The following is a 26,850-nucleotide window of genomic DNA, read 5'->3' on the forward strand; positions in this document are numbered from 1 at the left end:
CCAGTAACGTCTCCATTGGAGACTTTGTTGTTACTGTGTCTGGCATATCGAATACTCTCGGTAGCTTGCTGGGCTCTCCGAGAGGGGCGGAGGAATCAAACTCGGGTCGGCCATGTTGGCCGCGTGCAAGGCAGACGCCCTACCCGCTGTGCTATCGCTCCAGCCCATGTTACTGGTATATAAAAGAAATATAAGAAATTTATAAGAACTTTACAAAGATATGTAAGAAATTTACTAGAAAAAAATCCAACCCCATCAAAAAATGGGGGGGGGGGGAAATGAACAGAAATTTCCTCAAGGGAATCATTCAAATGGCCAAAAGGCACATGAAATAAAAGCTCTACATCACTAATCATCAGGGAGATGCAAATCAAAACAATAATGAGATATCATTTCATACCACAGAGAAAAACATTTTAAACTAAAATATGAATGAATGGCAAGAGTTAATAAAGCATGATACTTTTTCCATGTTGAATAACAGCAACAAAGAGAGTAGAATGGAGGTTACCAAAGTGTGAATGATCTGAAGAATGGTGAGGTATTAGTCAAAGGGTAAAATCCTTCATTTTTAAGATGAATTATTCCTCAGAATCTAAATTATATCATGATGATTCTACCTAATACCATAATGCATACATCTGAAATTTGGTAAAAGTATAATTGAAGAATTTTCACCCATATGCTCAAGAAAAACGTAACTATGTGAGCTAGTAGATATTAATTTGATTGTGATTGTCATTTCATATATAACAAACACACTTTATTGAACACCTAAAGTATAAACAGTTTTCATTTGCCACTTGTATCTCAAGCTGGGGTAGATAAGTGTAGAATGTAGGTCAGTCCACTCCCAAGTTAGAGAACATGTCATAAGACTCCTTATTTCTCACACCAATGCAAAATTAGTAGATTCTGAAAACAACTATCAGAATTGGCAATTGAAGAAATTACCCTTATCAATTAAAATCATCCACAAATACTACTCAGCTGCAAGAAAACATGAATCATGTCATTTATAGCTGCTTAGATGAATCTGGAGAGCATCAAGCTGAATGAAGTTAAAAGAGGAATAGACACAGGATGATCTGTTTCATATATAGGATATAAAGAAACTTAGGCAGGGATAAACAGATGTATAATGGAAACAAATTTAGAACTGGTTTCCAGTAGGAAGTTCATTAAATGTGAGATTAGCGGGTGGGGAAACATTGGGACAATGGTGTTGAGAAGTGGACATCCTAGTAGAGGGTGTGGTGCCTGAATTTTTACATATGAAATCATACTGATAACAGTTTTGTAAAACATAATTTTTTGTTCTTGAAGATTTAAAAAATGTGACTTACCCACCAGCCCTGCTATAATCATTCACAATTAAATCTCCCAGGAGATGCAAGTCAAGCAGCAAAAATCCATAGAATCACCAGTCCCAATTGCTGAAAGCTCTGTGTCACCCTTGGGATGTGGGCAGACTGAAAGGCCCTGCCAAAGCCTCGGTAATTGCACCCACACCCCACGACTGCTACCACACCAATGCTTTGCGAATATTCTCTGCAGAGATGCCAAATTGTGCATAAATTCAGATGCTCTGATGCCCAAGCTGATAATTCTGGTGTCTTCCCAGAGTCACAGGTGGGCAGCTTCTCCTACTCCCACTCTCCATATTTGCAGAATCCCTGGAACCTCCCTGATTGGCTGCCATGTCAACTCATTGGCCCAGACCATAGATCCTAAAGTCTCTGGAGACTACCTATTCCTCAATACTGAAATTCTAGTAGGAGCACACCAAATTTGGTGGGAAAGTAATATAGAAATAAATGCAACAAACAAAAGCAATAATAAAAAACACTCAACTGGCAACAAAAAGTTTAATAAGTTCTTAGGAAGGACTTAATCCCGCAAACAGGTAAAACAACCTCACATTAAAAATTGATTTTTATACTTATTAATTTTAATATTGGAGTGTTGTTATCTAATCAATTTCAAGTCTTCTAATGTTTAAAAACAATTAAAATTAATTTTTAAATATTTATTCATCTAAGAAAAAAGTGCCTAGAACAGAATCCAAGAGAAGCACTAAAAAATGGAACTCCTATAGTCTATGCCTCATAAAATTGCAAAAAAAGTTACTTTCCCAGAATTTATGACTCATTCTTTGAACCCAGTATTACTTTAATACCAAAATCATATAAAGGCATCATAAGGAAGAAAAATAGAGAGCAAGATTGCTCATAAATACAAAATTTCTCAACGATGCATTAGGAAATCATATCCAACAATTTTAAGAATTATACACCACAACCAAATGACTTACTCTAGGCTTTTGGGTTGAACTGGTTCATAATTCAAATTTCAGTTAATTTTGTAAGATATTTTGTAAGCTATACAATGTATAATTTCATTTTCCCCTTATCTTCCCAAGAAGACAAGGAAAAATTAATTTCTATGGCTATAACAACTAATGTAGAAAAGGCTTTTGAGTTCTCAATTCAGCAGCTAATCTATGGAAACTCAAATACATCAAATATTAGCATATTCCCTACACAAAGATAGCATGCAAATTCATGAATTAGTTTATATTTTTAAAGAAAACATGAAAATTATTTAGAATCACCAATCTGAAGGCAAGGGTAGAAAAAATTCTAAATACAAAAGCAGGATGCCAGAATTGAAGGAGTGTCTTAAGGTACTAGAAAATAAGATGTATTAAACCATCCAAAGACAAACAGAAAAATAGAATTTTACTAAAATTATAATTTACATTATAATTAAAACAAATATTTATAATATATACTTCTACCAAATACCTATTATCCATTAAAAACACAGGAACCAACAATTACGAAAACAAGCTAAGAGTTTCTGCACTAGGCAAGAGTTCAGAATCTCCAGTGCAGCTCCTTGAGGTTTTGTGTGACCAGTTACCACAACCCCCAAAGTGCACAGTCATGCAAGTGTCCACCTGCACCTGTACTCCAGCCACTTCACACACGCAAAGTCTTGTTGATAATCTTTAGACTTTAGCTTAGTAATGTCAAGGAAAAAAAAATCAAGCAAATAAATAAAACAATGTTAAACATGAGACCTATTAAGCACACCTGATCCCGGGAGCAAAGATTCCAGGATTTTCCAATTCCTGCTCACTCCCAGCACAGACCAAGAAGTTCCACCTGGGCATAATGATAAACTTAACATTCAAAACAATGGAAAAATGGGCTGGAGAAATAGCACAGCGGGTAGAGCGTTTGCCTTGCACACGGCTGCCCCAGGTTCTATTCCCAGCATCCCATATGGTCCCCCGAGCACCGCCAAGAGTAATTCCTGAGTGCAGAGCCAGGAGTAACCCCTGTGCATCGCTAAGTGTGACCCAAAAAGCAAAATAAATAAATAAATAATGAAACAAAGGAAAAACAAAAGAACACAGAGTTGCCAACAAAAGACAAGAAAATCCCTAGGGGATCATCAGTCACATAAGACATCTAGAATCTTCCTGAAGCATTTAGAACAACAATAATATCAATGATCAATGATCCAAAGATCAAAAAAGCAAAAGAATCAACAATGAAAGAAATGGTACAAACAGAAGGAACAGAAGTTACGAATGCAGTAGTGAACCTTAAAAGAAGTATGGATGAAGTGTAAAACACACACTTAAATGGCCATGGTAAACATAGTCTTATGGTCAGTGATTGCAAGACAATTATAGAGAGTAATGCAGACAGAAAAAATAAACATGGAAGGTCATACTGTTTTCACACCAAATAGCATTCAACCTAAAGAAGATAAGAAAAGATAGGGAAGGACATTACATACTGGTTAAGGAATTAACAGCTCAAAAGAACTTAACTCTCACCAACATATATGAAGCAGTAAAAAAGAGTAGATAAGTTTACAAAGCAACAGCTAATAGACTTGAGAAAAATACAGATGGCAGCATAATAGTAGTGAGAGATTTCAATACACTGCTTTCATTTTTGGACAGATAAACCAGACAAAACTTCATTAAAAAAATCTAAGACCCTAAATGAGAAACTGGAATAATTGGGTCCATAAAAATATCCAGGACCAACCCAATCATGAACTGCTTTGTAATGGTCTATCTCATGGTGAGTCAATAAAAAAATATATTTTTTAATTCAGCACCATCCACCAAAATATATGTTTCTATTCCATTAAATGTGGGACATTCTCCAAGCTGGGACATAACTCAAACATCCACAAATTCACTAAAACAGAAGTAATACCATGTATTTTCCTCAACTACAGAGCTATAAGAGTATACATCAATCATAAAGTTAAAGTGGGATAAGTATCAAATAGTTGGAAGCTAAACAATATATTGCTAAGTAATAATTATATGAGACAGGAAATCAAAGAAGAAATCAAAATATCCCTTAAAAAATGAACTGAATAAAAAAAAGAAAGGTGTCATCACAACAAAAAAACAGAGAAATTAGAAAGGATCATCAGAGATTACTTGGAAACTCTGCCATGAAACAAGAGAAACTAGAAGAAATGGATAAATTTCTGGATTCCTATAACTTCCTAATGCTGAACCAAGAAGATTTGGAACACCTGAACAGATCTATCACTATCAAGGAAATTGAAATGGTAATCAAAATTTCCCCAAAATAAAAGCCAAGACTCAGATGGATTCACTAGTGAATTCTTTCAAACCTTTAAAGCGGACCTAATGGTTTACCTTTTCAAGTTTTACCAGAAAACTGAAGAAACAAAAACACTCCCAGTTTTTATAAAGCAAACATCACCTTGATACCAAAAGCAGAGACACCACAGAAAAGAGAATTGCTGGTCGATATACCTGATGAACACAGAGGCAAAGATGATGAACAATATACAGCAAACAAAATCCAACAATTCATCAAAAAGGTCATACACCATGACCGAGTAGTATCCATCCCAGATGAAAGGAAGGTTCAACATACACAACATACACAATCAACACAATGAATCATATCAATAAAAGAAAAAGTAAAAACTGTATGGCATATCAATAAATGCAAAGAAAGCATTTGAAAATATCTGGTCCACTGCATGATTTAAAAAGAAAAACAGGGGCTGGGGCAATATAGCACAGAAGGAAGGGCATTTGTCTTACACGCAGTTGACCTGGGTTTGATTCCCAGCATTCCATATGGTCCCCTGCGCACTAACTATCAGGGGTAATTCCTGAGTGCAAAGCCAGGAGTAACCCCTGTGCATTGCCAGGTGTGACTCAAAAAGAAAAAAAAAAGATCTTGCAAGAAAATTGGAGTTAAAGGAATTGTCCTCAATATAGTCTGCGTAAACAAAAAAACAGCAGCGGCGGCAGTCTATCTCTCCTGCTGACTGCGTTTGGTAGTCTCACACGGCTTCTCCCACCCTGGGGAGGTCGATGACAATGGGCAGGCAGAAGAAGGAACAAGGGCCAGGCTGGTTTGTCTTAGTTGCAGTTTATTCCAACCCTCTCTCCATTCATTCCTGTCTCTCTCCTCTGCCTCTCCTCCTGCTTCTTTCTCCCGTATGCTACTTCTTTTTCCTCTGTCCCCCTTCATTCTCCTTCTGGTTCTGGAATCTTGATTCTGATCCCCCAACCCACTCTTACAGTACAGTTAAATCCCAAAGCATGAGGAGTTGGGGTAACAATTACACATAGGTGTGGTCACAATTAATAGGGGAAAAATTCTTTCCCTGGGGAGAACCGCTTCTAGGACAGATTCTCATTATCATATCAACCCAGCCTAGAGCGGATGTGTTTCTCCTCTCCTTGTCTAACAAACATATAAGCATACAAAATGTAAATCATTTTGTATGGATACAGTAAGAAATACCTTAAAGTTATAGAATTGCTCTCTAGGGCCACCTCAATCTCAGACTACAGAGCTCAGGCCTTCCTATCCCTAGCAAGGTCTTAGTCTTGTCGTTACTTTTGGATCATGACAGCATTTGTCTATGATCAAACTCTTAACTTAGAGTTAAGAATAGTGGCACTTTGGCCTGGCCCTTTTCGATGCCAGGGTAGCTCTATGCTTGCCCTGGGTCCATTCGGTCCCTCGTCGGGACCCTGCTTTTGGGGTGTTAGGAACCAAGGGCAACTGAGGCTTAAGTCGAGAAAGCAGATGCCCAGGAGTGAATAATATTCAGAGCCAATTAAATCCTAAGTTACAAAGTATAATATTAACGGTCTTCCTGTATCTATACAAAAAGGACATTGCTTTAAAGTAAACTATTCAAAAGACATAAGAAAAGGAGAAAGGTAGTATTAACTTACAATACAAATTCAGTGTCCTAGAAGGATCTGACCTTACAAATTAACAGATTCTGATTAGGAGAAAAGCTGATTAATTGGTTGGGGAAGAGATCATAGAGAAGTGGTTATAGATAAATGAGCACTGTAATGGGTGTAACCTGATAAGCCTAAGCTCCTTGTGGCAAGGGAGAAAGGACAAAGCAATGTCATCCTACAGTAGTCAAAGCCATTTACCAAAAATCCACAGCAAACACTATTCTCAAAGGTGAAATATAAAAGTCCTCTAACATCAAGCACAAAATAAGGCTATAAGGCTGCCCATTCCACCAATTCTATTTGACATAGTACTAGAAGGAGTTGTTATAGCAGTTAGGCATAAAAGATATCAAGGGCATCCATATAGAAAAGGGAGAAGTCAAGTTTTCACTATTTGCAGATGGCATGATATTATACTTAGAAAATCCTGAAGACTCTATAAAAATGCTCCTAGGTACAATAAATTTGTATATCAAAGTGGCAGATTTCAAAATCAATACCCCAAATCCATGTCTTTCCCATATACAAATCACTGTATCACTGTCATCCCGTTGTTCATCAATTTACTCGAGCAGATGCTAGTAACGCCTCCATTTGTCCCAGTCCTGAGATTTTAGCAGCACATATACAAATAAGAGAAGAAATAAATATTAAAAAAATTATGTTCACAATTGTGCCTCAGAAAATCAAGTACCTCGGGATCAGTTTAATAAAAAGTGAACAACCTATACAAAGAAAACTACAAAACACTAATTCAAGAAATAAAAGAGACCACATGAGTAAATGGAAACAAATCCCCTGCTCATGGATTGGAATAATTATCATTATCAAAATGGCAATGATCTCCAAAGCATTGTACAGATTCAATCCAGTCCCTCTTAGGATACTCGTGACAATTTCCAAAGAATAGATTGAATAGTCCCAAAATTGATATGGAACAATAAGTCCCAATGACTATCTAAAACAATGCTTGGGGGAAAGATGGGAGGCATCACTTTCCCCAACTTCAAACTGTACTACAAAGCAGTAGTAATTAAAACAACATGCTATTGGAATAAGGACAGACCCACAAACCAATGGAATAGAGTAGAGTATCATTTAATACCCTCAAATATGTGATCATTTAATCTTTGACAAAGGAGCAAGGGATAAGGGAAATTTCTTCAACAAGGGGTTCTAGGAAAAATGGGTAGCTAGATGTAAAAAGATAAATAAACTCAGACCTCTTTCTAACACAAAAAAGAATTAGACACCTCAATATCAGATATTATTCCAAATGATTTCAGAAAATGTTGGCAGAACCCTCCATGACACTAAATTTAAAAGTATCCTCAAAGATTAAACAGTACTGACCAAGCAAATGGAAGCAGATTATCAAATGGAACTGCAATAAACTAAGAATCTTCTGCATCTCAAAAGAAATGGTGACCAGGGTAAAAAGACAGACCAAAGAATGGAAAAATTATTTGCCCAAAAACCCATCTTATAATGGCTAATATCAAAGACATATAAGTCACTGGTAGAACTTTACCCAAAAAAATCCAATCCCATCAAAAAAAATGGTGAGAAGAAATAAATAGAAACTTCCTCAAAGAAGAAATACAAATTTTAACAAGGCACATGGGGGAAAAATGCTCTACATAGCTAATCATCAGGGATATGCAAATCAAAATAACAATGAGATATCATCTCACACCATAGAGACTGGTACATATCAAAAAGAACAAGAACAACCAGTGCTGGTATAGATGCAGGGAGAAAGGGACTCTCATTTTATTGTTGATAGGAATGAAAACTTGTCCAGCCTTTGTGAAAAACAATATGGGTGTGCTTTAAAAAACTGGAAATTGAACTTACATACAACCCAGCAAAACCATTTCTGGGAATATACCTTGTGGCCCAAAAACATGCAGCAGAAAAGCCATGTACATTTCTATGTTCATTGCAGCACTATTCACAATAGCCAGTATCTGGAAACAACCCAAGTGCTCAAGAAAAGATGATTGGGTAAAGAAACTTTGGTATATCTACAAAATGGAATACTACACAGTCACTAGAGAAAATTTGCTTATAAACATCTTGGTTTACGATAATCCCATTTGTTTATCTCTGTTTTCACTTGCTTGGTCAGTGGCATTTCATCTTTGAAGATACCGTTAGCTTCAATGTCATGTAGGGATTTGCCAAACTTTTCTTCAATGTACCTTATGGATTCTGGTCTAATGTTGATGTCTTTAATCCATTTTGATCTGACTTTTGTGCATGGTTTTTAGGTAGAGGTCTGAACCCATATTTTTGCATGTAATTGTCCAGTAGGGAAAAACAGAATTATAGTGCTCTTTGGGGGTACATTTAAAAAAACAGTTTTTTAAAAAAAAAAAAACTAATAGTCAAAAACAGTAGAATGAGGGTCAAGAGGACTGATCCATGGCTAGAAACTTACTCCAAGTTGCAGGGTATGAGGAGGGGTGTAGTTAAGATAGAGAAGGGGCAACTAGGACAATTACATCTGGAAATGATAACTCTGGACAAGAAAAAATTGCTTGAAAGGGGGTAAAGTGATATGCATCATAACCTTTTAGTATCTGTATTGCAAATCACAAAGCCTGAAAGGAGAGAGAGAAAGAGCATGATAGAGAATAAAAGTGTCTGCCATAGAGGTATTTGGGTGATGGGTTGCTGGTAGGAGGAAAACCAAGAACACATTGGTGGTGGGAAGTGTATACTTGTGAAAGGATGGTTATTGGAACATTGTATGACAGACACCCAATCCTGAGCAACTTTGTAACTGTGTATCTCATAGTCATTGAATTAAAGGGAGGTAAATAAATAAATTTTACTATGTTTGGCATATTGAATATGCGGTAGCTTGCCAGGATCTCCCAGGGGGGCGGAGGAATTGAACCCGGCTCAGCCGGGCTGGCTACATGCAAGGCAAATGCCCTACCGCTGCGCTATTACTCCAGCTGGAACAATAGCACAGTGGTAGGACATTTGCCTTACAAGCGGCCAACATGGCCTACCTGATTTCGATTCCTCTGCCCCTCTCAGAGAGCCCGGCAAGCTACTGAGAGTATTTCTCCCGCGAGGCAGAGCCTGGCAAGCTACCCGTGATGTATTCGATATGCCAAACACAGTAACAAGGAGTCTCATGATGGAGATGTTACTGGGCCCGCTCGAGCAAATAAATAAATTATTCTTAAAATAATATGCGCAAACCTGTTAATAGACTAGATATTGAGACAACATAAATGCCCAACTACAGATGACTAGATATAGAAGTTGTGGTATACAGTCACAATGGACTACTATGCAGCTCAAAGAGCAAAAATACAGTTTGTCACTAGAAGATAATTGTGCTGAGTGATGTCAGATAGATACAGAATAATCTCTCTTATATGTGAGACAAATATACACTGAAAGGTAGGGCCAAAGGCAACATAATGGGAAAGATGACCCACACAGTTGAGTTGGAGAGGGATAGAGAGCAAGGGGTTTTAGGGTCAATGGAAGAGGGAAAGAGGTACACTGATGATGGGTGTCATGTTGGAAATATGTACACATGGCATAATATCAGCAATATTATAAATCACAGTACCCTAATCAATAAGGGTAAAAATTCAAATACAAGCTACTAATTTTAAAAACTGGCATAGTATTTGAATTCAAATGTCAAATGGTCAATGAGTTATTAAGAAAAGGTAAATCAAAACATTGAGAATAATTAACATTATAATGACTGATAATATCAAATTCTGGAGAGGATATGGGGGGAAAACGTTACATGTTAATGACTGGAAAGTAAAATTATACCATTTCTTCTGAGGAAACATTAGCTTTTTCATATAATACCCTCTTATTTTTTGAAATATTAACTCTACTTTCAATAATTCAGAATAATGGTCCTTCACTGTTTGCCAAATGTACAATTGGAGACAATGAAAAATAGATAGTGGAATATCCAGTGAAATATCTTACCCAAAGTAGAAAGGAATAAATTACTATATTAAACATTGATGAATCTCAAAATACTGCATTGAAAGGAAGACAACAAAGGAAAATATGATTCCCACAAAACCTCTCCTCTGGACCCAAGAGCCCCAACTCTCCTTCCCTTCCTTCTCCAGGGTCTTCACACCTTGTGCCTCTCCTGAGCCCCAGGCAGGTGCATCTTACAACACTGCTGAAGGTCTCTGATAGGCTAACCCAGACTAACCAACTCTCAAGCTTACTGAGTCCCCAAAGGATGCTGGAACCCTTCAAGTCCAAGTACTATATTATTCTATCACATGACTTTCTAGATCAGGTGAACAAAGAAGTTGCATGTGAAAAACAAAAGCAGGTGTGAGAATGTCTGCAGAAGATTTGAATAAACTTTTGTGGCTAATGAAAGAATCTATGTAAAATTATGCACCAAAGCTCATATACATTGGTCAAAACTAAGACATTTGTATGCCTAAAACTGGTGCATTTTATTTTGTACAGATATTGTTCCTCAAAATTAAAAAGCAAAGGAAGAAGTAAAAGAAATATAATGACATTCTACAAAATAATAAAATACAAAAAGGGATAGTAATTAAAACAATGATAAGGGAGCAAGTATATTCAGACTGATATATATATCAAACCCTAGTATAATAATTATAATTATTATAATTTTATAATAATTTTAAAATAACTGCTGTATTTTAGCAAATGCTACATGGTCTAAGAGAATTATAACTTGGACCTTTTTCATTCATCATATATTTACTTTAGGACTTTCCTCTTTACTAAAGAACTAACATGTCTGATCCAATATTCAGACTCTAATATTAAACATCTACCTCTCTCACTATGCTAGTTATTCCATTTTGATGTAATACCTTATTCTGACAGACTTCTCTAATAAGCCACCTATAAAATGTTGGGCTAACAGGGTCAGAGCAACAGTACAGTGGATATAGCATTTGCCTTGCAAGTAGCCGACTGGGGTTCCAGGACACTGTGTGATCTCCCAAGCCCTAAGTGACTGGAGTAAGCCCTGAGAATCAGCAGGTGTGGCAATAAAATGAAAATAAATAAATTAAAATAAAACTTGGGTTAAGAAAAGTTTTGTAAAGATGTTTATTTAAACTGGAACCCAAATTCTTCTCCTAGAAGACTCTTTTTCATACCAGCAATAATATTTGAGTGTTGCATCTTATATATACTAAAAATTCTATAACCAATGAAAGAAACTTGAACAGAATGCTCTTATGTGTATTTCAGTATCATTTCACTTACTGCCAATATTCTTCAATATGGTACTCAAGTTATATTTGTGATATGGGATGTACAATGAACACTACTAGTTAATAAACTTACCTTTTCACTACCACAGTCACACTGTTCTCCAGGCTCCACAATTCCATTACCACAGGATGATCCTTGAGCTTTCAGTTGTGGTTTATTCTGTAGGCATTTGGCACCCGAGTTTAAAATGAAATTTTCAAAGTCACTCAAACTGCAACTGCTAAAAGTCTTCACACCACTGAATCTCCTAAAGATGATTCACATAATACCATTGGCAGGATACTACTAAAAGTACAGCTCTCTATTATACACTTTAATTTCCAAATGTTAAAGTTCTGTATTATATACTTTAATTTCCAAAATTTTAACTTAATAAACATTAATACAAATTCTTATGTAGAAGTGTTCACAGGTCAAAATCATTAGCAAGTATGTCATGTAATTTTATTACCTGGATACATCTCCTTATCAAAATAAAATTAAATATATTTAGTGTGAAGGAAAAAATTACGTTATTAGAAAATTAACAATGAACATGTATGCATCTCCATAGAAGTCATATGCACTCAAGCACATAGAGAAATCCCAGCATCATTAATCATCAAGGAATATCAATAAAAACTACAATACAACAGTTTTGCATAGTTGTTAAGATAATTATTATTTAAAACAGTGGGGCTGGAGAGTTAGTACCGTGGATAAAATTGCTTGCCTTACACGCAGCCAACATGCATTTGATGCCCTGCACCCCTGAAGTCCATTAAACACTACCTGAAGTGATCCCTAAGCATAAAGCCAGGGTAAGCCATAAGCACCACCAGGTGTGACTCCACAAATAAAGATAAAAATAAGAATGTGGAGAAACCATGGCTTGGAGGCCAACCACACATACTAGGGGGAAAGGGAGCTCAGATAAAGAAGGGAACACCAAATAAAGGTGTTGGGAGGATCCTCCCAGGATGGGAGAAGCCTGCTGAAAGTAGACTATAGACTAAACATGATTGCCACCCATTGCCTCTTTTGCAAACCAAAACATCCAATAAGAGAGAGAGAACAAAAGGGAATGCCCTGCCACAGAGGCCGGGTGGGATGGGGGGGATGGGGGATGGGAGGGATACTGGGATTCGTGGTGGTGGGAAATGGGCACCGGTGGAGGGATGGGTATTTGATCATTGTATAATTGTAACCCAAGCACAAAAATGTGTAAGTCTGCAACTGTACCTCATGATGTCTCACTATTAAAAAAAAATTTAATAAAATTTTAAAAAATTTTTAAAAAGAATGTGGAGAAATTAGACCCTCAGTTCATAGCTGATAGGAAAAATAATTAGTAAAAAAGTATGTACTTGAAAAATAATAAAAAATGAAACTATCATATGATCTAGAAATTTCAATCCATATATGGCATATCACAACACAAATCACAAATCATCCTGTTATTCGTCGATTGCCTCGAACAGGCCCCAGTAACGTCTCCTTCATTCTAGCCCTGAGATTATATTCAAGGCTCTTTAGGAGAATGAGACCCATCATTGTTACTGGTATTTGGCATATTGGCTACGCCACGGGGAGTTTGCCAGACTCTGCCGTGTGGGCAGGCTACATTCGGTAGCCTGCCAATTTGTCCAAAGTAGGAATGAGATAATAAGATGTCATAATAATACATCCCGCGGTTCCAGGGACTGGTTTTTATAATCTCTGAGTCTTGGCCGCTGTTGGGATTACATGGCGCCAGGGGGCCAGTTGGTGGGTGTGACCCCCGCCTACTGGAATTTGGAGGATCTAGGTGGAGGAGGCTCGGCCCAAATCCAAGTAGGCTTGGAGATCCTGGCCTGATGATATCAGCCCACTCTGGTAAATATTTCCAACCATGTAAACTGAACAAGTATTTTCTATATTACAAATAGTGAGAATATTACATGTGGGTGTATACATGAATATAAATATACATGAATATTGTTAAAAATAAAGCTAGAATATGCACGGAGTACACATAAATTTTTTAATACATTAAGTCTATTTGAGCAGTGACACTTAACATTCATTTCTGCAATATTTCCTGGAGGCCACAAAGGCCTCCATCCCTCTCGGAGAGCCCGGCAAGCAACCGAGAGTATTCCGCCTGTACAGCAGAGCCCATGACAAGCTACCATCTTCCAGCGCCATGATGTATTTGATATACCAAAAACAGCAACAATAATGGATCTCATTTCCCTGACCCACACAACAGGGACGAATGGAGACATTACTGGAGTCTGCTCGAGCAAATGATGAACAACAGGTTGACAAGTGACAAGTGACAAGGTATATTTCTGTTTCACGCTAGTTTGACTGTGTTTTTAATTTTTTTTCAATTAATAATTATACTTTGGAAATCACGATCATGATCATCCTGTTGTTCATCGATTGCCTTGAGCAGGCACCAGTAACGTCTCCTTCGTCCTAGCCCTGAGATTTTAAAAAGAGCCATATTTAAGGCTCTTTCAAGGTTAGGAGAATGAGACCCATCATTGCTACTGGTATTTGGCATATTGGGTATGCCACGGGGAGTTTGCCAGACTCTGCCGTGTGGGCAGGTTACATTCGGTAGCCTGCCAGGTTGTCCAAAGTAAGAATGAGATAATAAGATGTCTGGGAGCTGGTTTTTATAGTCTCTGGGTCTTGGCCGTTGATGGGATTATACAGTGCTGGGGGTCAGTTGGTGGGTGTGACCCCTACCTACTGGAAGATGGAGGATCTGGGTGGAGGATGCTTAGCCCTGATCCAAGCAGGCTTGGAGATCTCAGCCCCGGGACCCGTATGCCTTTGTTCCTCTGCTGGTACCTGGATTTCTCTGCCGGGTCCTTTATGTGTTAGGCTCATCCAAGCGTGTGGAGAGTGGTCTCAGCATGGCTTTGGCTGGGTCTTGGAGGTCTGAGACCACTCTCCACATACTTGGATGAGCCTCATGCATAAAGGAACCCAGGTGTGTGGGATCCGGGGCTGAGATCTCCAAGCCTGCACGGTTTGGGACTAGGCCTTCTAGTAGCTAGACAATTACACCCACCAACTGCCGTGTAACCCCAACAACGACCAGAATCCAGAGATTATCACACCAAGCTCCCAGAAGAGAACAAAGCAGAGTCACCTACTTTAGAAATAACTCAGAAAAATCCAATTCAATATTTTCCCAAAATCTTACTTTTAATTTAAAAAATACATTTTCTTTTTTGTTAATATTGTGAAAAATATTTGGCTTTTTACAAATTGACAATAATAAAAAAAAAGATCTACTGCTAAGAAATGAGCACAATGAAATCCAGGACTGACATATTTAGAAAAATTCTGTGTATATGTGGGAAAAACTGCTGAAGCACTTTTAAAATATAAAATAGTTGAGAAGCTTATACAAAAGTGAAGGAGAAAGAAATGTGATAATAACCTCTTTCCACTATTGCTGTGTGTCCCTATGTGTCCCTAAGTCCCTCCAGATTTTTATACAACCATGTCTTGGAAATTAGATCTGATGTCAAATACTTAATCTTTCCCTAAAATGTCACCTAGGACTGAATTACTAATCGTGTCCTTCATCTTGTTATGCAATTTTCCTTTTTACCTTGAGTCTCCTGCCCCCGCACCTGGCTGTCCTCACCGGGGCCTCTTGGAGGGAGAGGGTTGAGTTTTTCTCCCCCCACCCGCCCCAAGCAGAGCCCCAGCAGCTGAGGACCTCCGGAACTAGCCATGGCCATGCTGGGACCACTCTCCACACATCCAGATGGCCCTCATGCATGAAAGAACTGACAGAGGAACCCAGGCATGCGGGTCCCGGGGCTGAGGTCTCCAAGCCTACTCGGATTGGGACTGGGCCTTCTCCACCCAGACGCCCCACCCCCCCATCTTCCAGTAGGTAGGCATCACACCCACCAGCTGCCGCCAGCGCCAGGTTGGTCCCATCATTGGCCAAGATGCAGAGACTATAAAACCCACCTCCTGGAAGCACACGGCCACATTTGCGGCCATGCAACATCTTATTATCTTTCTTTTGGAGAACCTGGCAGGCTACAAAATGTAGCCTGCCTGCACGGCAGAGTCTGACAAACTTCCCGTGTCATACTCAATATGCCAAATACCAGTAACAATGATGGGTCTCATCCTCCTAATCCTGAAAGAGCATTGAAATGGGTCTTTTAAAATCTCAGGGCTAGGTAGAAGGAGACGTTACTGGTGCCTGCTCAAGACAGTCGACGAACAACAGGATGATCGTGATCGTGATCGTGACCTTGAGTAAAAATGATTCAGTTCTGTATTTAAAGAAAGCTCAGATGATGAAGTACTAATAGGACAAGTGGTAGAGGGTTAACTCTCTAGTGATAGGGATTCATGTATAGTATTACAAGTGTAAAGCATTAATAGGGAAAATTCTGTAAACCATGTTATCTTAATACAAATAAGAAAAAAATCCTACAGCTATAATTTATATTCTAAAACTAAAAATGAAAAAACTGTTAATATACGCAGATATTGATATTATAATTACAAAAAATATGAATTTTTTAAAAAAGAATACACTTTGAGAATACTAAAAGAACTTTTTTGGTTTTGATAATAGAAAATAATTTGGAGAAGCAAAAGATAAGGCATTTGGGGCTGGAGCGATAGCACAGCGGGTAGGGCGTTTGCCTTGCACGCAGCCAACATGGCCGACACAGGTTCAATTCCCAGCACCCCATATGGTCCCCTGAGCACCGGCAGGAGCAATTCTTGAATGCATGAGCCAGGAGTAACTCCTGAGCATCGCTGGGTGTGACCCAAAAAGCAAAAAAAAAAAAAGATAAGGCAATTTGTGTTTAGATAATAATTGCACAACTATTGTGTGCAAGATCTGTATTAGACTTTCAGGGATTTCAAAAATATGAGTTCTGGTGCAATCTTATACAGGTCTAAATTCTTTTTTTTTTCAATTGAATCTCCATGATATACAGTTACAAAGCTTTCTTGACTGAGTTTCAGTCATACAATGATGGAATACTCATCCCTCCACCAGTGTACATTTTATACCACCAATGTCCCCAGTATCCCTCCCCCCTCACCCCACCCCTCCCCCTGCCTCTATTGCAGATAATTTCCCTCTTTCTCTCTAATTTTGGCATCGTGGTTTACAATACAGATACTGAGAGACCATCATGTTTGGTCCTTTATCTACTTTCAGCACACATCTCCCATTTCGAGCAATCCTTCCAACCATCATTGACTCAGTGCTCCCTTCTCTATCCCAGCTGTCTTCTCCCCCAGCACATGAGGCAGGCTTCCAAACCACGGAGCAATCCTCTTACTGGCCTTATAGAATTTATGGAACTTATAGGAGTCTGGAAAGAGAGACAATGAATCATTGTCTAGAGAAATACTTATCTAATTTGAGAAATTGATAACTGAAACAAACATAAATTGTGAATTGAATACAAAAATAGTTAATATAAAAATTAGGGTATAATGAGATTTGGGAAAAGTCACCACAGAGAAAGTAGCATCTGAATTTAGACTAAGATAAATTATGTTTATAAAACCAGTATACACACCATGTCCTTAATATACTAGGTAGGGTTCTGTGTACCAGATGCAATAATAAAAAAATGTAATTGATAAAAGACACAAAAACAAATATTTGTTAGTGACTTATGCTAAGTATATATAAATATAGATGAAGAGTACAATTTATAGGGCAAAACCAAATTCTGAAAATACAAAGAAGGGCTTCCAGATAAGCATTTTAATCAAATACAAAGAAAGATAGATTAGCATTATCATGGGGACTCTTGTCCATCCAGGGAATGCAAAAGTCTCCTCCCCCAATTCTCTTTCATTCATTGTCAAATGTATTTTTTATTTGTTGAGCATATAGTATACATCTTATCCTAAGCTAGCATTTTCACATGTGTAACGCATATATTCTTCATCAAAACCTTACATTAAACATTCTAATTTTTTTATAAGAGTGAAGCTTAGGTAAACATATATTTTTATTTTATTTATGTAATTCAATTCTTAAAGATGTTGTATGATCAAAGTAAAATTTGGTTTTACTTTAAAGATTCAACTCAATTATTATTGAGATATGCATTTATTAGGCAAGATATTTTGTCAGTGTAAGTTTCAATACATACTTGTCATTAGAAAAAAGTATAATCATCTTGGTTTGGAGACCACACCCTGTGGTGCTTAGAGCTTACTCCTAGCTCTGTGCTCAGGGATCACTGCTGGAGGGCTCGTGGACTATATAGGATGCCTGGATTGAACCCTAGTTGGCTACATAAAAAACAAATGCCCTACCCGCTGGATCATCTCTCCAGCCCCAATACTCAATTATTTTTAAGAGTTTTCTTTAATATAATAAACAGCCTAAGAAAAATTCCTTTGTGAATTTCTATTGACTGAATTTCTAATCCTTGTCAATTCTTAATAATAAATCTCCACTCTGCATAGCTCTTACACTTAAATTTTCATTTTTATATTTATAGAATGTTATATTTATAGAATTTTTATATTTATAAACTGTTATCTATTTATCAATATTTATGTAAATAAATGTTTTATGTGTCTAATATTTCAAACAAAATAAAAATAACCATGAAAAAATATTATCTTTTTAAAACTTACATAGCTTCTGGATTCATTATACAATAGAGTCCTGAACACTGACATTCTCTTACATCATCATATGATATTCCAAGTCCAATTCCCAACATCTGAGTGACAATAACGGAAAATTCCTCCAAGGTTACCTGGTTGGGATACTATAGTAAAAACAAATAAATTTCAATATTTTTATTGAAATTTTTGTTTATTGAGTATTTTTATTGTTTTATCAAATGCTTAAGAATAGAGAAAATAGGTGAGAAGCTTTTTCATAAGATTTTACTAATAGGATATTGAGCATATAGTTATGGTTAATTTTAATATCTAAGTATTTGTTTTTAAATATCTTTTCCGCAGTTTATTAATTGAACACCTAACATAATCCTCAAGGAACAATCATGACTATGTAAAAAAGCATTATAATATAGCATATATTTTATATAGATAGCACAGCGGTAGGGCGTTTGCCTTACAAGCGGCCAACATGGCCGACCCGAGTTCGATTCCTCCGCCCCTCTCGGAGAGCCCGGCAAGCTACCGAGAGTATTCGATATGCCAGACACAGTAACAACAAAGTCTCCAATGGAGACGTTACTGGGCCCGCTCGAGCAAATCGACGATCAACGGGAGGGCCTTTACCTTTACCTTTTTATAATATAGCATATATTTTATAATATAGCATATATTTTGCTATATGGATCATGATCTTTAATTTACCAAATTTCTTACAACGTCACACATTCATTTACACTGTAGCACTATAGCACTGTCCTCCTGTTCACCAACTTGCTCAAGCAGGCCCAGTAACATTGTGAGACTTGTTGTTACTGTGTTTGGCATATTGAATACGTCATGTGTAGCTTGCCAGGCTCTGCCGTGCGGGTGTGATACTCTTAGTAGCTTGCCGGGCTCTCCAAGAGAGGGATGGAGGAACCGAATTTGGGTTGGCCGCATGCAAGGCAAACACCCTACCTGCTGTGCTATAGCTCCAGCCCATTCATTTACACATGATACATTATTTTTCAATTCACAAGGTGACAACATAACCAAATTAGCTTATGTGCTGTCTGATTGCTATACAGATTCTGACAAAACAACCATTACCAGGAGAAATCACAGAAGTTGAACTTTCAAGATAGTATTCTTGGATTACGCTATTTATCTGTTTAACAAGTATACAATAACTTGTTGGTGAGGAGAAATTGGGACACTAGTAAGCAATGGGACTATTTTTCACATTTGCCAAATCTGGCATAAGGTAAGGTTCAGAGGAAAACCAGATTATCAGAAAGTGGAAAGTATCATGCTAAGATCAAGATACTTTTTGTGATGTGACAATTATTCTAGATTTCAGCATCAATGGCTACATATGATATCACTAGAGGTTTCATATTATGAAAAACAGAAAGGGAAATCTGAATGAGAAACTGAGGCTATCAATTGGCCGTCAGAACCCTTGGTAGCAGCACAGCAGTAGTTGATATTGTTGTGTGCACTCATCTTCTAGTTGCTGGACCGCAATGTGCTCACAACTAATTATTAGGACTTCCAGTATCTCTAGGGAGACAAAGGCCCACTTTGGGTAATGCTATTCCAGTTCGAGCATTCAAAAACAAATACACAGTTATTTAAATTAACCATAACTATAAACATAGTTATTAAAATCACCATAATACAATGACTTGTCATTAATTACCTACTGTAAAACCATGTAAATTGTAATATAAATACCTAAAATTAAGGGAGGAGGAGAAACAAAAGTGCAAAGCTTAAGAATCCCATCAACAGGGCTGGAGCAATAGCACAGCGGGTAGGACGTTTGCCTTGCACGCAGCCAACATGATCGACACAGGTTCGATTCCCAGCATCCCATATGGTCCCCCGAGCACCGCCAGGAGTGATTCCTGAGTGCATGAGCCAGGAGTAACCCCTGAGCATCGCTGGGTGTGACCCAAAAAGCAAAAAAAAAAAAAAAAAAAAGAATCCCATCAAAATTGCTATTAGCTTAAAATAACATGTTATGATCTCAAGATATTTTATGCAAACATCAAGATAAATACAAGAAAAAACTTCTAGTTCCCCCCCAAAAAAATTACAAAATTTTTTTGTGATTTTACACTGATAAAATGGGGGTATGGTGCCACCAGCAGGTCAATCTGTACCTGTGAGGCGAGTGCATCAGCAGCCTGATGGCGCCTTCAGACTTCCAGATACCCCAAAATTGCTGCTGTGCCTTTGGCCAGACCCCAAAAACTTAGGGCAAAGTTAACCAAGAAAGTAAACAGCCAAAGTTAGGTATGTGGGAGACACACCCATAAACCACCTCCAGCACAGCTATATAATTAGAGGCAAGGCCTCTCTGGTTCCAGATCAAACTGCTTAATGGCCATGATCCCAGAGACTCAGAAACAAATCTCAAAACCCAACGGCTTTTGGCAGAACTGCGTCCGGTCCCTGCAGTAAGTTACCAGCGCCGGGCACCCCAGGGGGGAATAGGTTTCATGCCTTGGCCTGTTCCCCCTGGTGGCCCCATGGCCGCCATCCTCCAGAGGCCACTTGACAGTCAGGTTTGGGCCTACAGTGATGAGACACGCAGGGTCTTATGGGGTGGGGGTGGAGCTGACCCTTTCCTCCCCGTCCCAACGAGACTCCGAGTTGCCGCTCACAAACGGCCTCTCTGGCTCCTGATCCACCTGCTTAATGGCCATGATCCCAGAGACTCAAAAAGAAATCTCGAAACCCAGCAGCTTTTGGCAGAAATGCGTCCAGACCTCGCAGTAAGTTACTATCGCCGGGCCACCCCAGGGGGGAAAGGGTGTTGTCCCTCCAACTGCTCCCCTTTGGTGGCTCGGTGGCTGCCATCCACCAAAGGCCATTGGACAGTCAGGTTTGGGCCCGCAGTGATGAGACACATGGGGCCTCATGGGATGGGGGTGGAGCCGGACCTTTCCTCCCCATTCCAACAAGACCCTGAGTCGCCACCCACGAACGGCCTCTGTGGCTCCTGATTAAGCTGCTAAATGGCCATGATCCCATAGACTCGGGAACAAATCTCAGAACCCAGCAGGTTTTGGCAGAAATCCCTCCAGATTTAATTGTTAAAGTTTTGAAATTTCAAAATTGACATCATGTGTTATCTATAACCAGCAATAGAAAAAAAGTTGTCTACTGTTGCCTTTTTGGCAGAACCAAGTGTTGGGGTAAAATGACAAATAATAATGGTGGGTCAGGTATCAAAATATTTTGAATGTAATCAGAGTAGAGAGAGAGTAATGTGGAGGTCATCTGCCCCACAGGTAGAGGGAGGGTGTGGGATGGGGGTATACTGTGACTTTTTGTGGTGTAGAATGGGCACTGTGAAGGTACGGATGTTTCATTGTATGACCAAGACTTAAACCTAAAAGTTTGTAACTGCTTTCACAGTGATTCAACAAATAAAATTATAAAAAATGAAAAAAAGTAAATTGGAGTTCATGCCCAATTCAATCAGCCTAATCAGTGCTGAAAAAAATAGTAGTACTCCTACATTAAAAAAAAAAAACTGATAAAATGGCAATATGGAGTATTGTAGCTCTATAGCACTATTCTCCATTATTCATCAATTTGCTCGAGTGGGCACCAGTAATGTCTCACAACAAATTGTGAGACTTGTTGTTACTGTTTTTGGAATATTATGTATCAGTAATTGCTGAGTGACTATTTGCAACAACACAGAGCTACAATAACAAATAAAGACATAAAGTAGATGCATGTCATTCAAAATAACAATTATACTTTCTTCAGTGGAAGATGCCAGTTTATATAACTTTTTATATGTCCTTATAAGCACTAAAAATTGTAATGAACAATATATAGTATGTAAGATAGTTTTTAAAAATAATAATGGGGTGGGTAAATAAATCTTAGGGCTAGGATGAAGGAGACGTTACTGGGGCCTGCTCGAGGCAATCAACGAACAACAGGATGGTCGTGATCGTGGTCGTGATCGTGGGGAAGTGACTCAATGACTGATTTCATCTTTCCAAATTGAATCTAATTGTACTAATAGTTTATTTATATTTACATACATGTAATATTTATTTAATATTTATTGTCTCATTCCTACTTTGGACAAACTTGCAGGCTATCGAATGTAGCCTGCCCACAGGGCAGAGTCAGGCAAACTCCCCGTGGCGTACCAAATATGCCAAATACCAGTAACAATGATGGGTCTCATTCTCCTAAATAGCCTTGAATATAATCTCAGGGCTAGGATGAAAGAGACGTTACTGGGGCCTGCTCGAGGCAATCGACGAATAACAGGATGATGAAATGAAATGAATGAATATTTATGAGCATTATGAAGTATAAATACACAAAGTTCTTTTCATTCTTGTCTTTTGAAGATCTGTAACATTTCAGGGAAAAAATTTATTTATTTTTTCGCTTTGGGGCCTCATTCAAAGAAGCACAGGGCTCTGAATTCAGAAACTACTCATGGCAGTAGCATATAGGATGCCAGGGCCCATTTTACAAAACTTTTAATCTCACTTTTCAGTTGATCTTTTGATTTAGAAGCTATTTTGCTTTTGTCTATTTCTTAACTTACAAATTAACAGTGAATTTGAAAAGCACAAGTTTTCATATGTTTTAAGGTCACAATGTCATTATATAAAAGTACCAGTGTCCCATCCCTTCCTTCTAAAAACCACCTCTCAAAATTGGCAGTTCATCCACAGAAGTTAGGGTTTGCTTTCTTTGAAAATTGGTAGTTTTGTGAATTTTGATATATGTCAGTCTCACTGGTATAAAGAAAATAAAAATCTCATTGTTGTTTTGATTTGCTTCTCTCTGATAATAAAAGACACAGGCCATTATTTCATGTATGTATGTATTGGCCACCTTTGTGTCTTCTTTGAAGAAGTTTCTGTTTAAACTTTCTCAAAGAAGAAATCCAAATGGCAAAAAAGCACATGAGAAAATGCTCTACATCATTAATCATCAGGGAGATGCAGATCAAAACCACAATAAGATACCATCTCACACCTCAGAGACTGGCCCACATTCAAAAGAACAAAAGCAACCAATGCTGGCGCGGATGTGGCGAGAAAGGGACACTCTTTCACTGTTGGTGGGAATGTTGACTGGTTCAGCCTTTCTGGAAAACAGTATGGACGATTCTCAAAAAATTAGAAATTGAGCTCCCATTTGACCCAGCAATACCACTCCTGGGAATGTATCCCAGAGAGGCAAAAATGTATAGTCGAAGTGACATCTGCACTAGTTTGTTCATTGCAGCACTCTTTACAATAGCCAGAAACTGGAAGAAACCTGAATGCCCAAGAACAGATGACTGGTTAAAGAAACTTTGGTACATCTACACAATGGAGTACTATGTATCTGTTAGAAAAGATGAAGTCATGAAATTTATATACAAGTGGTACAACATGGAAAGTATCATGCTAAGCGAAATGAATCAGAAAGAGAGGGATAGACATAGAAAGATTGCATTCATCTGGAGGATATAAAGTAACAAAATAGGATATTAATACCCAAGAATAGCCGAGATCAGTACCAGGAGGATTACTCCATAGCTTAGAGGCCAGCCGGGCATTCTAGGGGAAAGGGCAGCTCAGATAGAGAAGGGAGCACCAAATAAAGGGTGTTTGGAGGATCCTTCCAGGAGGGGAGATGCATGTTGAAAGTAGACTATGGACTGAACATGTTTGCCACTCAAAGCCTCTTTTGCAGACCACAACACCCAAAGGAGAGAGAGAACACAGGGGATTGCCCTACCACAGAGGCAGGGTGAGATGGGAGGGATGGGGGTGGGAGGGATATTATCCATGGTGGTGGAAAATGGGCACTGGTGGAGGGATGGGTGTTTGATCATTGTATAATCGAAACCCAAGCACAAAAAATTGTAAATCTACAATTGTACCTCATGGTGTTTCACTAAAAATAATAAAAAAAAATGTAAATACAAAAAAAAAGAAGTTTCTGTTTTTCTCTTTTCCATTGTTTGATGTATTTAAGTTTTACAAGTTAAAACTTGTTACATTTTACAAGTGGGCTGGAGGGATAGCAGAGCGGGTAGGGCGTTTGCCTTGCACACGGCCCACTCAGTTTGATTCCTGTGCCCCTGAAGAGATAAGATATGATAAGATAAGATATGATATGATGAGATAAGATACTGTGTTCGTTTCCCCCCCCCCCCCCGCATGGGACTTAACTATTTTCTCAGCACATTTGTTGAAGAGGTTTCCCTTGCTCCACTCCATATTCCTTGCTCCTCTGCCAAAAACTATCTGTCATGTACCTGAGAATCTGTCTCGAGGGTCTCAATTCTATTCGATTGGTCTGAGAGTCTGTCTTTATTCCAGTACCACATTGCCTTGATGAGCTTGATAGTGTAATTTAAAGTTGGGGAAAGAGAAATCACCTATTTTTTCTTTTTTATTTTCCCCCACACCTAGTAGTGCTCCCAGTTCTGCATTCGGCAATCACTACTCCTGGGCTCAGGAGAAACTGTGGGATGCCAGGAATCAAACCTGGATCAGCCACATGGAAGGCAAAGCCCCTACCTATTATACTATCACTCAGCCCTCCCACTTTTCATTTTCTTAAGATTTCTTGAGCAATTTGAGGAATCTTATGACAGCCTGTAAAGTTCAACAGCATTTTAAGGGAAAGACAGCTCTGATCAGGAGGGACAGCTCTGAACAGGAACAAAAGAGCAGCAGCCACAACATAGGTTTCCTCCACAATCAGAGACCCTGTGCTCCAAATTTAAAACTAAGTCATGGAAAACAAATGCAATCTCTAAATGTATTATAAGTGCAACCTAAATAAAATGCATGTTATATAATTTGAACATTCGATTTTCTTAAATAATAGCATTAAATATTTACATACCAAAGCAATTACTGCAGAATAATGATCAAAGCATGCTTTTCCAGGAAACGTTGTTCCCACATAATCTGGATGATCACTATAGCTAAATAAGTATACATTTATAATTAATTTTAGTAAATAATTCAAATGTGTTAATCCTTATCAATAATTTGTCTATAGTTCCTAAAGTACTCCTCTAAAAAGAGGTGAGCAGTTCCATATACGTCCTTGATTTTTCAGATTTAGAAAATATTTCTGATTAAATGAGACTAAGCACTGGAAAATTCTAAAACATATCCAGTGGTTCCAAGCTTCAGTGGTTTTATTGTTGATAACACTTTACTAGTGTTACTAAAATTTGGATAAATTATAAACAGAAAAAAGTGTCATGTGTATGCAAAGATATTTTTTAGAAAAAACAAAAATTTCCATTAGCAGATAACTCACCAGATAAAATACTAAGTATAACAAACAATATGGATAATTATTGCAGCAATATATATACTTAAATTTAAATCCCAAAAGATTATATATAACATCATATTATTTAATATAGAACAAAACTCAAAGGTTTTCTAATGAAAATATATTTATCAAAAATACATGAAATAATAAAAAATCTTAATATGCATAATTTAAATAATGTTTATTTGACGTTGGAATAGGCAGGAAATGAAATGAAGGAATATATGTTTAGTCTCAAAGCTTTAAGTTTTTAGGAAGCAGACATCCCATGAATAATTATTAAAAACATCATAAATCATGTATAAACCAATAATGAAATTCTATAATGAATGATTATAATTTATTCAAATTTTTTATTTTTAAATCACTACAAAGCAGACAAAATCATTTCTGCCAATTTTAAAATATAATTATGTAATTACGGTTGTAAAAAAATTCTAAATTCTAAATAGTGCACTCAAAAAAATACTATTTAGATACAAAGAGAAATTAAATTTCAGACAAGGAGCAATAGTACAGCAGGTAGGGTTCTGGCCTTGCACAACTGACCTACCCAGCATCCTATATGGTTCCCTGAGCCCACCAGGACTCTTCCCTGAGCTCAGAGTCAGGAGTAAGCCTTGAGCACCCAAAAAACAAAATCAATAATAAATTTTAGACAGGTAATAGAAAGCACATAATTATTTACAGAATTAAAACAAATATTAAATAGATACATATACCTGCAGGTAGGGGAAAGTCCTTAAATTATAAAGCTGATGGACTCTGAAGTTAGAATTAAGGGTTCAAATCCAATGGCCATATTAGATTTATGAATGCAGAATGGTTTAACCTCTTGAAATATGTATCTCTCATCAGCAAGAATTTGATAAACATATAAATAAATGACAGTAATCTTTTTTTTGTCTAACAACAAGAAACAGTACATGGACTGAATAAAATACATAATAATCACTGTGTGAATATCCAAAGGTAAATAATAATTCCCTAAATTAAGCTATATAATAAACATGGGCTTCTCTTTTATTTCTAAAAATACTGAAACTTTATGCTTACATCAAAAGAAGTGCAATATCATGAGGTCTTAAGGTGAGAAAAGTATTTTTCCATTTTAAAAATCTTTGCAATAATTCATCTGCCTCACCAACGGTAGAAATCTTGTTATTATCGGACCACAACTCTAATGATGACATCACAACTGTAACTTTAAGTTGGGCAAACATCTAAAATCAGAAAGGACAAAGTTTTTTAAATTAATCTTTATGATTCTTTATCATAAACAAACAATTCAATTTTGATAAATCCGCATTTTGTTAAGGTGGATGACTTAATTATTCACA

General features: G+C 37.6%; 1 protein-coding gene across 1 annotated transcript in view; it reads right to left on the reverse strand.

The window, feature by feature from the left end:
- ADAM32 (ADAM metallopeptidase domain 32) overlaps window positions 1–26,850 on the reverse strand; it is a 165,965-nt gene that overhangs the window by 79,099 nt on the left and 60,016 nt on the right. The window contains exons 9-12 of the mRNA XM_056116661.1: window positions 26,567–26,733; window positions 25,067–25,148; window positions 18,194–18,330; window positions 11,633–11,807 (exon numbers count right to left, since the gene is read on the reverse strand). Coding sequence (XP_055972636.1) covers window positions 11,633–11,807; window positions 18,194–18,330; window positions 25,067–25,148; window positions 26,567–26,733 — 561 coding nt within the window. The remainder of the gene's footprint in view (window positions 1–11,632; window positions 11,808–18,193; window positions 18,331–25,066; window positions 25,149–26,566; window positions 26,734–26,850) is intronic.

The sequence above is a fragment of the Sorex fumeus genome, unplaced genomic scaffold (assembly GCF_029834395.1).
Source record: "Sorex fumeus unplaced genomic scaffold, SorFum_2.1 ptg000033l, whole genome shotgun sequence".
Taxonomy (NCBI): Eukaryota; Metazoa; Chordata; class Mammalia; order Eulipotyphla; family Soricidae; genus Sorex; species Sorex fumeus.